The 13881-nt window shown below is 46.1% G+C and overlaps 2 protein-coding genes across 2 annotated transcripts in view; both read left to right on the forward strand.

Moving 5' to 3' along the window:
* The window catches only part of yrk (Yes-related kinase), a 19043-nt gene extending 18568 nt beyond the window's left edge, over positions 1-475 (forward strand). Inside the window, exon 14 of the mRNA XM_020606845.1 lies at positions 1-475. Within this exon, the coding sequence (XP_020462501.1) occupies positions 1-143 (143 nt within the window). The 3' untranslated portion in view covers positions 144-475.
* Positions 476-1688: 1213 nt separating this feature from the next.
* The window catches only part of ahdc1 (AT hook, DNA binding motif, containing 1), a 17453-nt gene continuing 5260 nt past the window's right edge, over positions 1689-13881 (forward strand). Inside the window, exons 1-5 of the mRNA XM_020606846.1 lie at positions 1689-2310; positions 8953-9322; positions 11765-12039; positions 12313-13615; positions 13741-13878. Coding sequence (XP_020462502.1) covers positions 12434-13615; positions 13741-13878 — 1320 coding nt within the window. The 5' untranslated portion in view covers positions 1689-2310; positions 8953-9322; positions 11765-12039; positions 12313-12433. The remainder of the gene's footprint in view (positions 2311-8952; positions 9323-11764; positions 12040-12312; positions 13616-13740; positions 13879-13881) is intronic.

The following is a 13881-nucleotide window of genomic DNA, read 5'->3' on the forward strand; positions in this document are numbered from 1 at the left end:
GCCCCGCCTCACTCCATGAACTGATGCTGCAGTGCTGGAGGCGGGAGGCCGATGAGAGGCACACTTTTGAGTACCTGCAGTCCTTCCTTGAGGACTACTTCACCGCCACAGAGCCACAGTACCAGCCTGGAGAAAACCTGTGATCACACCCCCGCTGGACACACGGAGCAATAAATGAATAAACAGAGACAGACACACATGTACTGTACACTGATAGGCATATGGCAGTACATGTATGTACTGTTATAGTATTTGTTGCTCACATACCACACATGGGTTCACACATATAGGCACACAATACGCACATAAAGATACATATCATTCCCTGTGTAATTGTTTAAAGACAGTTTCCTCCCTTTGGTCATCGATCACTGCAGCCCATTCAGGACAGATCAGTCCACCATGCTGAAAAGTCGGAGCTCTGCTGCTCAGGCCTTGCAGTAATGTTGCTTTACTCTGTAACCATGACAACAAAGAACTGGAAGAAGATGTTGCGTTGAGGTGGGGGGTGGTTGAGTTGGTACATAATCTGTTCAGCTACCATATATGTTCAGGTCCTTTGGTGAGAAGAGTGTTTTAGTAGATTAACTCTTTACCTGAGATAAATATGTTGAGACAGAAATGAGAGAAAGTGCAACAGGTTATCAGACAGTTGGAACGCTGTCTGGGAAAAATGTCAACATGAGCCTGCGTGGTGACTGAGTAGATTATGTATTGACAGGGGTTTAAAAATGGTCATTCCTGCAATGACTGAACAGAGGTCTGTTTTCGGTCTTGTCATTGTAAGAGGCTGATGAACTGATCCCAGATCCATATCCCTCTCTAGACAGGAGAACAGGTTTTTAAAATTACACCATGTGCCTTAATGCAATCAAATTAAAGTCTGTTTTAGATTTTAAGTATCTTGAATACTGTTTTAGCAACACTGGAGAGATGGTAAGGAATGTGCTTTGTCTCATGATTATTCTTATGACAATTTGGTAATTTGGTATGAGCTGTCTCTTTTGTTGTATTAATTTAACTCAGATATATCTGTGCATCACAAAGACTTCTGGAACTAGCTAACATGTATACAGTCTTCCTCTTCTGAGAGGTGAAATGTTACATATAAACAGGAAAAAAAATCAGCGTCAGTGGAGAGATAGTGTTTTATTGTATTTTCTTGACAAGAATGTAACCTTTATGTTGAGATACCCCTGTCATGTTATTTTAATAAAAATCAGATATCTTTATTGTTGTTGATATCTTTATTAGTATTGTTTTTATGATTTTACTAAAGTAAATTTCTGAGGCTGATGTGAAGAAGCATTTTTGTGTTTTGTGCTTTAAACCAAAAGCCATATTTTGGTGTTCTTTTGTGTCTGTACTCCGAGTTACAAAAAAGAAATGTAATGAGTTGCTCAAAAACGGAGCCAATTATGTAGCGGCTATTTGTATGGCTTCTAGGCTAACATATTGACTTACAAGGTACCTAAAGAAAAACTTGAAAAGATGTGCTTTAGAGCAGGCCTGAAATCATACCAAATATTTGTAACTATGAGTTTTTATTATAAAACATGACATGACATCTGTCATAGTTATCAGACAAATCTTTGTTCAACCACTCTTTCTCTCACAGTTTCTTGCGCTCATTGCTGTTGTTTTAAGTAAACTACTGTACCCATAGTTCCAGAGCTATAATGTGAGGCCAGCTACGGGTGCCCGGATGGCTTTGACAGTCAGGCACGTTGGAGAGGCACAGCGGAGACTGGGGCGCACGAGAGACGGAGAGCTGGAATTGCAGAGGCAGAGACGCACGGGCGCACGGTCGATTTTCGCCTCCCGCATACTGGGGAGTCCCGTGCCTGTCGCCAAAACCGGACCATAGAGCTCGAGCGCAGCTGTGTCAGCACCTTAATTAGGGAGAAGAGTGTAAACCAACGTCCCCGCTCCCTATTTTTCTGTTACATTTCTCCACCTTTTGTTTTTTTCTTTCTCATCTCTGTGGGTGCAGATATTGGTGAGAGCCAGCTGAGTGGTTTTGTGGTTGAGCCGCACGAGACGGTGGCGCGCGACGGCAGGAGGAGATAACGTTTATACTGATGTGGGAGGACTATCTCCTTCTAGTGCAGGGAGCTCAGATGAAGGGGGAATGCTGCTCGCTGACGGCTGCAGCCGTCAAGGCAAGGGCTCCGTGACACGGGCGAGGAGTGAAGTGAAGCACCGTCACCGACAGCCAACGCGAGCTGCCAGCCCCTCAGCCAGCGTTGACTCCTAATCAGCTCCAGCAGCCAGCGTAAGCATCCAGACTCTCTCTCTCTCTCTTCCATGGTGAGTGCAGCGTCTTGTGTACACAACACCAAAAAAAAAATTTGCTTACTGTCCGTTCAACCAGCTGTGCTGCACACCTCTGGCAGCGTAACCTCATAGGTGCCGTCAACGGACGCAGCTCTGCATGCGTACAGCTCGTGCTGCTGGGTCATCTGGGCTTTACTGTGGGCTGCAGCGTGTGGTTAAATCTTAAATTGTGCTGTTCAAACACACGCACGCACACACAATGTGGTTGAATGTACGCGCATTTAACCTTGTGTACCCCCACCTGTTTTCCCTGACTATTTACAATATTTCCATCAATTAGCCTCATTATCCCAAAATGTATATAGAGTGTAGGCAGAGCATCAGTATAGAGTACCTCCCAGGTGCTGTCATACTGCTGGCACATACACATAGACACAGAGCTTTTTATTTTGCTGTCTCTATAGATTGTACCTGTGGGTAAGTTTAATGGGACTTTTCTCATAATGAATTTACGCACCAGAGGTGTGACCATGAGGCTCTTGATGGACAGGCGTTTGCTTTCCCTGTGAACAGGAGACACATTGAACACTCGCTCCAGGGGCAGCCCCTCTGAGCTCTCAGGCCAGTTAGGCAGGACACACCAGCTGCACATCCTGCAGTGGCAACAGGGCCGCTGTGCTGGAGAGACATGGTGTACTCGTGGTGATTATCAACTCTTGTCTGTGGTTTAGTGGAGGGGAGGGGCTGGGGGGTGACAAAGGAAGAAAGAGTGCATGAGAACCTCAAAGAGAGAAGAGGGAGAGAATGAAAGGGAGAGAGAAGTCAATGTCAGTCTGGGCAATGACAGTTCATTATTTAAGGGCCCCAAAGAGAGGCTGTCCTAGTGCAGGTGCTGTTAGTATGCAGAGTGATGCTCTGTCTGTCTGCCTGCCTGTCTCACGCTCACACAGTCTCGCCCTCTCGGTTGCTGACTGAAGAGTGAGTTCTGTTATTGGCAGGTCCACTTGGACATTATGAATAATTTCAACCCTCTGAATGCTGGAATGAAAAGGAAATGGCCTTACCCTGGCATGCAGCCGGCGGTCTGTCAGACTTGTCTTGAGTGCATGCCCCTGTGCGTGTGTGTGTGTGTGAGAGAGACAAATAGAGAATGTGAACATATAAGAGCTTAGGCCTATTGTGCTTCCTACCTGTGTGAGCGGGGCTAGTTGTCATAGCAACGGCCTTGTAGCTCCGTTGATGTTCCTCTTGTCCTCATTGGCAGGGTCAGCACACCTAGCACACCACATCTCCTTTCAAACCTGTGTGTGTATGTTTCTGTGTGTATGCATGCACTTGTGTGTTTCCAAGTGTGTGTGTTTGTACCTTTTGTTTGTGCCTAGTTGCATTTTGTAGGTGTGAGTTGATGGCCCAGCAAGCTTGAAAGCATGTGCATGTGTGTGCGCACATGCATATGTGTTGTAGTGTCACAATGATACACCCTGCTGATATGACAGCCGATGGCTCAACCAATCACCTGTTTTTTTCTCTCTGCCTATCAGCATGTGAGGGTGGCGTAGTCAGACGTCCTCTTGATATGGAGGTCGTCATGGAGATGCAACAGACAGAATGGACACACATACAGTATTTTTGTATGCACACCCACATGTGCAAACACACAGACTCACTCGTGGAACTGAACGGTGACATCCACTCATTTCTGATGTTTTGGGGAAGTTCTGAGTTGCACTCAGGATGGTTTAACCTGTTGAATGGTGGAATTAAAAGAGTGACGGTTCATTGATGCCTCAGGTCAAAGCATGAAGTAGATTAGTTTGATAGACTCAATCATGTATTGACAATCTTTATTTGTTTACCTTAAGCTATCAGACCACACATGCACTTTCATCAGACAGAGCTTCAGTAATCCAAATCAGAGAGGATATCCTATCAGAGACTGAGTCTGTTCAAACGCTGCTTCTCCCAAAACAATCTCAGACTTCTCCTTAAACCTATACGGCATCTCAGTTCATGAATTTGGCTTCTAGCTGTGTGCAGGATTTGTCAAATGCAACAAAGAGCTTTTATTTTTCTTTTGGTTACAGATGTTTTGCAAAAGTCAGAATGAATTGAAGATCATTCCTTCACTCCTCTTTGAACTCTTCACAGCGGATATATTACTGCCATTGAGAAAAAGGGAATTTACACCAACGTTGTGAATGAGTCAGGCCATTATTACTCAGCACTTGAAATGCCTCCCAAAATACACAAGAAATTGATTTTAGGGCACAGATAAACAACTTCCATTTATTCACAATGACAGAGTCTGGTTGGTCACCCACAGTACTGCATGACTTCATTGTTAAAAAACAACCTACTTTACACCTTGCATTTTAATATTAAGTAATAGGACATTTTAGGAATATTTTACTTATATTTTTTACTTTGCAGCAAGCTTGCAAAATAATTAATAATTTCTTTGTCCTTGGAGTGAAGGGTTCTGCCTCTTACAACTCCTATTAATCTAATCATCACCTGAAGGAAATAGCTTTTGCCACAGGCAGGTAAATGTGGTTAAACTCCCACACACACACACACACACACACACACACACACAGAAAATACACGCACATACACAGAGACAAACCCACACACAGAGCAACCATTTAGCATTAGTGTAAGCAGTGTTTGTATGCTCCATTCTGTCACCTCCCACACGATACATTCATAAAACGACTCCTCTGCGCCAAAGGCACTGACTCAATAGAAGACATCCCCCCTTCTCTTTTCTCTCACCTCACTCCCTCCTATAACCCCTCTGCCCCCACCATCTATATGTCCTATACTCAGTCCCTTCTTCTTCCTACATGTCCTTCCTCACATACCTCCTCATTCTCTTTGTCCCCCCCCCAACAGGGCTGGTTGCAGCCGGTTTGAGTCTGACAGTGGAGAGGGAGCTTCGACCTCTCACCTCTGGAGGATGGAGGGAGGGAGGCAGGCAAGAGGAGAAGGATGATAGAGGGCAGCGAGATGGAAGGATGGAGGAGAGCAAAGTGGGGTGAAACTGCAAGAGGCGAGGGAGAGGTCAAAGAACAGGAGGGATTTGTGAAGAAAGAGGGAGAGGGGAGCTGGGGAAAGGGGCAGAGAGAGAGATGGAGGAGTAAGGAAGGAAAAGGAGTGATAAATGAAGGGAAGAGTGGCAAGATGTGAGGATGAGGAGGAAGAGATAGAGAGTGTGAAAGGATGAGAGGGAGAGAAAGACAGAGTGTGAAGCTGCTGTGTACCTCCCTAACAAGCTGGACAGAATCACCTCAATAATTAAATAGGAGCGAGAGATGGGGAAAACACACAGACACAGATGTATACGCGTACGCACAAAAACATCTCTCTGTGTCTAGTACACAGTGCATACTCACCGTCTCTCACACACACATGCACACCTATCTGCAGATCAACATGCATGCACGTGTACAGTATGTCTGACTGTTATGTTTTCTTCTTCGTGCGTCAGAGTGGTCTTTGTTTTTAGGGGTGTGTGAGTGTGCGTTAACATGTGTCTGGGTATGTGTGTTGAAAACAGTGAGTCAGAGGATAAGCAGAGATATGGTAGTGATTCTCCTCAACACCCCCCACCCCCACCCAGTTTGGCTTCAGCGCTGTCTCAAAGTTCCATCAGCGTCGTTTCAATCTCATCCTATCAATATGAACAGATAATCAGAGCACTAAGGGGTCTGTTTATAAATCCTTGCCATGAATATAGTTTTTGCCCTCTGCTCATCTTTTCATTTCTCCCTCCTCCTCCTCTCCCCTCTTGCCCGTTCCACCCTTGTTTCTAGTTCTCTTTATTTCTCTTTTCCCTCCTTCACTGAGGAAGTGTATGCCCCCAAGGGATGAAAGGATTCGCTACCTTCCAGGAGATTGAGTGTGTGTGTCTCTCTCACTCTCTGTTTCTGTGTGTCCTCCACATGTGTGCATGCCAGGATGATAGTGTGTGTGTGCGTGAGAGTGAGAGCACACACTTCCTGAGACAGAAAGGCAGAGAGAGGGAGGGATGAGCAAGTGAGAGAGTGAAAGCAGGAAGCTGTGGAGGGGGACGAGAGAGAAAGAGATAAGAGAGAAAGACAGAGTAGTTGGGGAGAAGAGGGAAGATGGATGAATGCGCTGTGCACTGAGTGTGTGTATGTGTGTGTGTGTGTGTGTGTGTGAGAAAGAGAGAGAGATGGTAGAGAGATGCAGGTAGACAGAGGGACAGAAAGGTTTCTTATCCTCTCAGCAGAAGTCATAATTTCTTAGAGCCTGCACAGATGTGTGTGTGTGCTTGTGTGTCTGAGTGTGTTACCTCGTTCAGGCTTGAGGCCAAGAAGGTACAGTGGTGTAGAGTCTCTGCGTAGTGTGAGGAGCCTATGTGTGTCTGTGTGTGCTTTGTGAGAGGTGTCTATGTTGAGGCTGTGGCTGATGAGCTGTCAGTACCTACAGTTGGAATGTTCACAAGGCGGCCATTGTTGTTCAAACAGCCAGCAGCCTTCTCCTTGGCAACGGGCGCTGCAGCAGCGTCTCCCACAGCAACTGTGGAACAGGAGTATGGAGGGAAGGAGGAGGAGTCAGGAAGTCAGGGCCGCAGCACAGAGGCCCCTCTCCAAAACACTGGCCTCAAGGTCTGAGTGTGTGTTGGGATCCAAGCATCTGGTTTGTGTGTCCTCTGTGTGTGAGGTAGATATGCATGACTATGTTTATGTGTGTTGGCATGTGTGGTTCTTAAGTGAGTTCTCGTCAGCATGACTACGTGATGTATGCGTCACTGTGAGCTTGCAGTTTGTGCGTTTTTCCGTATTTGTGTATACACAGCAGCTCAGTGTGTCTGTGTACACCTGTGTAAGTGGGAGTGTTTCTGTGTTTGCACCTAAGAGGTTGGTTTCATCTTCCTGTTTTTGTATATGTTTTGTGTGTTTTTAGACATATCCCTGTGTGTCCTTGATTGCATATAATCCTGTATGTATTTTTGCATGTGCACATGTGCACACTCCTAGCTGTTCCCAGCTGGTGCGGTTGGTCACATGATCTGACTGAGGGGCAGCCATCAGCAGTGCCAGGAAACTGCCTGCAGGAGAGAGAGAGAGAGGAGCGAGGATGTCAGGCTGAGTTGAAGATGAGGGAGGGGTGTTGGGAAGTGGGAGAGAAACTGGGGGTGGGAGGTGTATGTGTGTGTGGGAGGGGGGTGCTAAAGAGATGAGAGAAAGAACAGTAGGGAAGAGAAGTGAGGAGGGGGGCTGAGGGAAGAAGAGGAAGGGGTAACACAGTCCTCCTCTTAAAATAACTACTGCATGTAGGTTCCTGCAGAAAGTACAGGAGAAAGACAGTCAGTGAGACAGATGGGGGTGGGGGGGGGTCCTGGTTGTGTGTTGTCAAGCTACTTCTCCAGTCCCCTGTGTGCATCCTTGGCTGAGCTGCCACTGTGTCTAGTCTGTGTGCAGTTTGTTTACGGTAGATGCATGTCTGTGTGTCTGTCTGCCTTTTTGTTTGTCTGCACATATGGTTTATGTGTTGGTCTCTGTTCATTTATATGCCTTGTGTGCATTTGTGTATGTGTGTGCGCACATGCATGCTCTTGGCAGAAGATCCAGTGTGCACACTGATGATGGAGATCATTAGGAATTTCCTGCAGCTGGGGAAATGGTGATGGTTATTTTTTAGGGGGGCAGAATGAGTGGGATGTGAGAGGGTGAGAAAGAGGGAGAGGTCACAGTGAAGGAGAGTTTGAATGGGTGAGTAGGGGGTGAGGGTCTGGATGTTATTGTGTTTGTTGGACAGTTTTTTAAACTGATGTGTGTGCATGAAGCTGCAACCCATCAAAGCCCATAGTTCAGCTCCAGTTTGAAAGGTTGTTGGTGGTAATCTGTGTGCAGGCATGTCAGCCCCAGTAGTGCTATGTGTGTGTCTAACATTCCTTGCCCTCTTTGGCACACTTACACACACCTCAAGCCCTCAAACAACCCAGGCCTGTTGACCGGAGCAGTTGGATGCACTTAAATTTGAGCTGTTTCTTGTTACTGCATGTTGGGCTACAATGCACTGCGGTCAAGGCTAGACTGCAGCTTCAGTTTTGCTGTTTTTTTCCATTTTGATGAATAAAAAATTTTCTGCAGTTTATTGAATAAGATACAGTATTGAAATTGTTTCCCCACAGTGGGAAGAAAAATTGTGCTTTCGTATCCCATATGTCAGCATATGATCATGAGTTCTGATTAGGTTGGGCCCATGTTAGGAAAGTGTTCTTGTGTTGTTGTGATTACGGCTGAATTTTAATGTTTTTTTTTTTTATCTTAAAGGTGTGACATGACAACGTGCAATAGAAATAGATTTCTCTTTCTTTTCTTTTTTTGATTTATGCCACTCCACACTCAGAGGCTTATAGTTGTGTGTTTGAATTGATTACTACATACAGTGAGTGTTTACAGTTTATCAGCCACTTTAAAGTGATGCTGTGTAATGTCATGTAGTGTGTAATGTTCCACTGCCAAAGTCATTCAGACGTCTGCCATCTGGAATACAACATGGCAAACTCCTTTCCCCACCAATTTCCACTGAACATACCTCATGAGAGACATGAAGCTGTAAGCATCAAGTTATCTAATAGTTTTGTTAATTGGCTTTTGCTGTCTTCTGAATAAGGTTTGCATTGTTGTGTGTTCTGTGCAGGTTTGAGGCTGTTGAAGCAGCAGGCAGAGGTTGCATCAGGGCTGAGGTGGTGTGGAGGAACTGATGGTAGCTGCGTTGCTGCACGGTGTCACTCAGTCTCTGCGGACCCCCTGACCCACTTCCCCCTCCCCACCTCTCTTTCTCTCCTGGCCTCACATACACTTTCTCCATCTCTCCCCTCTCTCTGTTGTATCCCCCTTCTTCTTATCTGTCTAAACCTCTCTGTGAAGCCCCCCTCCTCCCCTCACCACCTCTCTCTCACTACCTCTCTCTTTCTCTCTCCCCTCCATGTCCCCCCCTTACACCCCCCCATGCTGTTTCAGTGCTGCTGCCTGTCTCTTAGCAACAACTGCACACCCGTTAGAGCTCAGTGAGTGCTTTTACAAACACACCCAGGAAGACACACTCTTACACAGGCACGCTTGCAGGCACGCAAACATGCATGTGTGCACAAACACACACACAGACACACAGGGTCTAGTTCCTCATTTAGGGTTGCTGCTGGCAGACCTGTGAGTCTGCAAGCCTTTGTGGCAGTGAGATAGATGAGGAGGGAATAGATATGCTGTAGAGCTACCATGTACATAATGATTGTTCCTCTCAGACTATGCACAACAGGGCAAGTGCCCAAAGTGGTAAACGACAGAGTCCTGGCTCTAATTTCACACTAGCATGTGAACACATGTGGCATGCTGTGTTGTTGACTTTCCTGCAAGCACACAATAGCAGTAAAAACTTGTAGGAACAGATGGGAAATGTACGAAGGGAACAAGAATTTTCAAACAGTATCATTCATATGAGAGCTGCTCTTTGTGAAACAGATTCCACAGATCATCATGTGGGAGCGGCGCACACCATCGGCTGTTTTCACTGAGACAGTACTACTCCACTGTGCGTTCCACAGCCCCAGAGCCATTCACAGTAAAATGCCTTTGCTACATGTGATGGTGAATATATTGGAATGGCGGCTGATGGATGCCAGGAATGTTTGCTTAAACAATGAATCACAGTGGGAACATTTGATTGGCTGGCATCTAAGCCCTCTCAGGATGCCCCCCACAGAGCACGGTAGAAGGATATTTGCATGTGTGTCTTTGTTTTGTGTGTGATCGTGCATGACTACATATGCGAGTGTGTGTGTGTGGTATGTATGTCTTTATGTGCAAATCAATGTGTGAGTATGTGGGAGGATGAAACTGTGGGGGCATATTTGCATGCGTCTTTGTGTGCCGGTATGTGTCACTGCATGTGTAAGTGACAGTGTGTGCATGTCTGTGTAGGCACATGTGCAGCAATGTTTAATTAAAGCATGTGTTGTCCTCTCCTCTCACACACCGGTTAGATAGAGCCTTAATTAAGGAATGCTGTTAATTAGACAAGAGAACGTGAGAATGAGAACAGGCAAGACAAGAGCAGGGCAGAGGGAGATGCAGGGAGGCAGCACGGGGCACAAGAAGGAGTTGGTTGAAGGCGTTCAAGAAACTATGTGTAGGGTGTTCATCTATGTGTAGTGTCTGTCCCAGTTAGGTCATTCCTCAGAGCAACAGAATGTTGTTCTGCTCCATGTGTGCAGCCCCAAACTCTGCTACAGCAAAACTCTCCTGCTCATTCTCCTCTTCCTCCACTGCTTCTTCTGCTACTTCTCCCTCTTCTTGTTTCATCCAACTTTTTCTCCCTTATTTTGCCCATCTGCAATCTGTCTGCTGCCTTCTCTCCATCCACTTACCATCCTTTTAATGTCTTAACTGTGTCTCGTGCGTCCCTGTACTTTTTTGTCTCTCACCCTCTGTCATGCCTTCTCACTCACTCATCTAGTGTCTTTCACTCCTTCCCCTCACCACCTCTCTTTTCCTCTTCCTCTCTCACTCTGTCCTTCTCCTTCCCTCCTAATCAGAACCATATGTTGGAGAGGGAGGCAGAGAGAGTTCTGACGATGGACAGGATCGTGTTGTATATGTGGAGTGTGGTACAGTGCTGGAGCCAGTCACGCATGTGTATGCATGCGAGGCACGCTCACTTGGATGTGTTTGAATGTGTGCACGCATGCAGTCACGTGTAAGCCTGATACAATGTGTGGTTTAGATTTCATAAGATTTCTAGCTGTCGGTACTTCCAGTTCTCCTCTGCTCTTGCTTTTCTATAATCCTCCCATAGTTCCTGTCTTTCTGTCACCTTCATCTCTCCATCCCCATAACACATCTCTATTCATTACCTCTCTGCTTCCCCCTGGTGGCTGTCATTATTCACACATTCTTTCTTGTTGCACCTCCAAGTCTAATGCTTTGTAATATATTTGAATAGTTTTGGAGACATGTGGCCTGCAGTGTCAGTATGTGTATGGCTGTCTCTATATGTGTGTGTGTGTGCTCGTAAATTGTTTCTTATAATTTCTGGATTTTTACAACATGTACATCAATTTACCTTGATTCACTCAAATATGGTAAGATTGAAAACGGTGGCGCAACTCACTCAGTCCCCTGCACAATACACAGTTCTGAGAGCCTGATCATCATTATGTACTTATGATCAACAGTGTGTGGAAATCCAGTAGAAGAGAGTAAAGTGGCACTGGTTTGTGTGTGTACCTATCATCTGCTGGTACACACTGAACTGAAACGCTGACTACATTAAAAACTTATTCTGCAAGTCATCTTCCAAAATACTTGAATCTGGTGTGAGACAGCACAGCCCTCACCAAAATGTTGATTCTCGCCTGGTCTGATTTGTGCTGGCATCATGTACTAATCTCTTATGCTCTTTTTTTCTGCTGCACCCTCCTCCACACTCATTTCCTTTTCCCTTTTCTGCTCAGTCTTTCTCTGACCTTCCTCAACTCACTGTCCCTTTCGTCTATTTGTCTGTCTTTCTGCATCTCTTTTTCTCACTCTAGCAACCATGGGCAAAAGACAGGAGCAGAGGGGAGAGAGAGAGAAGAATGTGTGCTCTCCACTGCAGTATTGATGACCCAATGATCCCCTGCAGAACGGAGCCAGTCAAGCAGACAGAGTGAGGCTCAACTCAGAATCAAAATCAGAATCAGCGCCACAACCATTCAGTAAAAGCAACCATTTGAGCAGGATATGAATGGTAATTGTAATCTAATGTTGTGTTACTGCTGTGTGGGTGGCACAGTTAATAAAAGTGTGTTACAGATTAGGTTTATGGCTCATTGCCAAAAATGGTGACTATTTCATTGCTCAAGCACAATTTTATCTGTGCCGCAATGCAATGTTTGATTTTTCTATGTACATGATGTTTTAGGCCTTAAAATGACCAATATATTTATTGACAAGGAGTTAAAATTAAACTGATTGAGTGCAACAAGGATGTTAACTTTTTTGTTGTAATTTTTGTCCTTAGGCTCCTGAATCTTCTTGTTAGCTGTTAGAAGACAACAGCAATAAAGAAGAAACACTCATTTACATAAAGCAGATAGCGTCCCCCTTTTTTCTCCCTCACTACCAGCAAAATCAGCCACTGAATGAGTGGCTTGTCAGAACACCTGCTTTCAGGCCAAACTGGCGGCTGTGGTGGAAATCAGGCAGAGGAAAAAGGGGGTGTGGGGGGCCTGGAGGAGCTGGAAGGGCCTGAGCTCTGGACCAGGGAGCTCAGGCTCCAGGAGGGGTCCCAGGATCCCTCTAACGATGGACTGGCACCGGTGACCTCTGACCACATTCCTCCATCCCCTTCTTCTGCCCTGGCCAACGGCCTCCACTTACAGAGAAGGCTGGGGCACAACACCTGTCGGCGGAGGCAGACAGAGACTCATATTACCGCTGAGACCCATACTTTTTCAGAGACGTTTAGAAACATGCAGACACACATAGACTCAGATGTGAACGAACAGGCTGTTTTGCATGCACACACAGATGTCAATGCACATACGGGTTGTGTAGGGCCAGAACACCCAAGAACTCTCACACCAGAGGCCATACACACAACCTCACCTCAACCCCTGTCTTTGGTGCTTGGCAGTCATCCTGCCTCCACTAATCAGCTGGCAGCCCCAGTCCTTGCTGCAGAAACAGACATGCCAGCAACCTTCTGTCCTGTACCTATTAGTCCAAACCCAAACACAGGCTCTGCTCCTCTTCCTGTGGAGGCAGAGAAGAAGTATGCACTCCGTAGCTCTGGACGTCCCCGTTTCCCTTGTCACCTGCGCAAATCCTCCCGCCTCCGCCGAAGCATAGAGGATGGGGAGAAGAGAACAGGGAGGGAGCGGAGAGGAGAGGAGGAAGATGAAGTATTAGAGGAGAAGATCTGGAGGGTTAAAGAGGAGGAGGTGGCAGTTAGCCAGACAGAAGAGCATTCATCTGTGGAAGCTGTTCTCCCCATAACTCCCTGCACTACAGAGATTGCTCTCGCTCTTACTGCATCCAAACCTCTCCCTAAACCTGTACCTAAACCTGGGCCCAGACTTGGGCATAGGCCTGGACCTAAATCCAGATCTAGACCTGCACCAAAATCTGTACAAAAAGCAGGCCCTAAAAGTGTCATGAAACAGCGTCAGGCAGCCCAGTCCATTCCTCATCGTATCACCCCCCATCTCCCTTTTGCAAACGCATCCACAATCCCTGCACCTCTGCTAACTGTGAAGGAGGAACCTGTTGCAGAGTTGGGTGTATGTCCTCCCAATAACCAGAGACGTGGACGTTTTGTTGGCGTAAGCTAATTTATAGTTTTAGTTTTACTTTATAGGTTACTGTAGTAACTCCTTGACAAAACAAATCATGTGTGAATCATGTTCAGACAATTTGCATGTGTTTTATGTTTATCTTTGTTTTACAGGTGAGGAAGATTGTTGTCAAAGTGGCTCGTATTCCTGTCAGTCTTAGCCGTCGACAGAAGAGCTACAAGATATCCAATTTAGAGACTGTTACAGGGACAGAGAAAAGCAGTGACGGTGGTTTGGAGGGGTCAGAGGCAGTT

This window comes from Monopterus albus, unplaced genomic scaffold, assembly GCF_001952655.1.
Source record: "Monopterus albus unplaced genomic scaffold, M_albus_1.0 scaffold82.1, whole genome shotgun sequence".
NCBI classification, from domain to species: domain Eukaryota; kingdom Metazoa; phylum Chordata; class Actinopteri; order Synbranchiformes; family Synbranchidae; genus Monopterus; species Monopterus albus.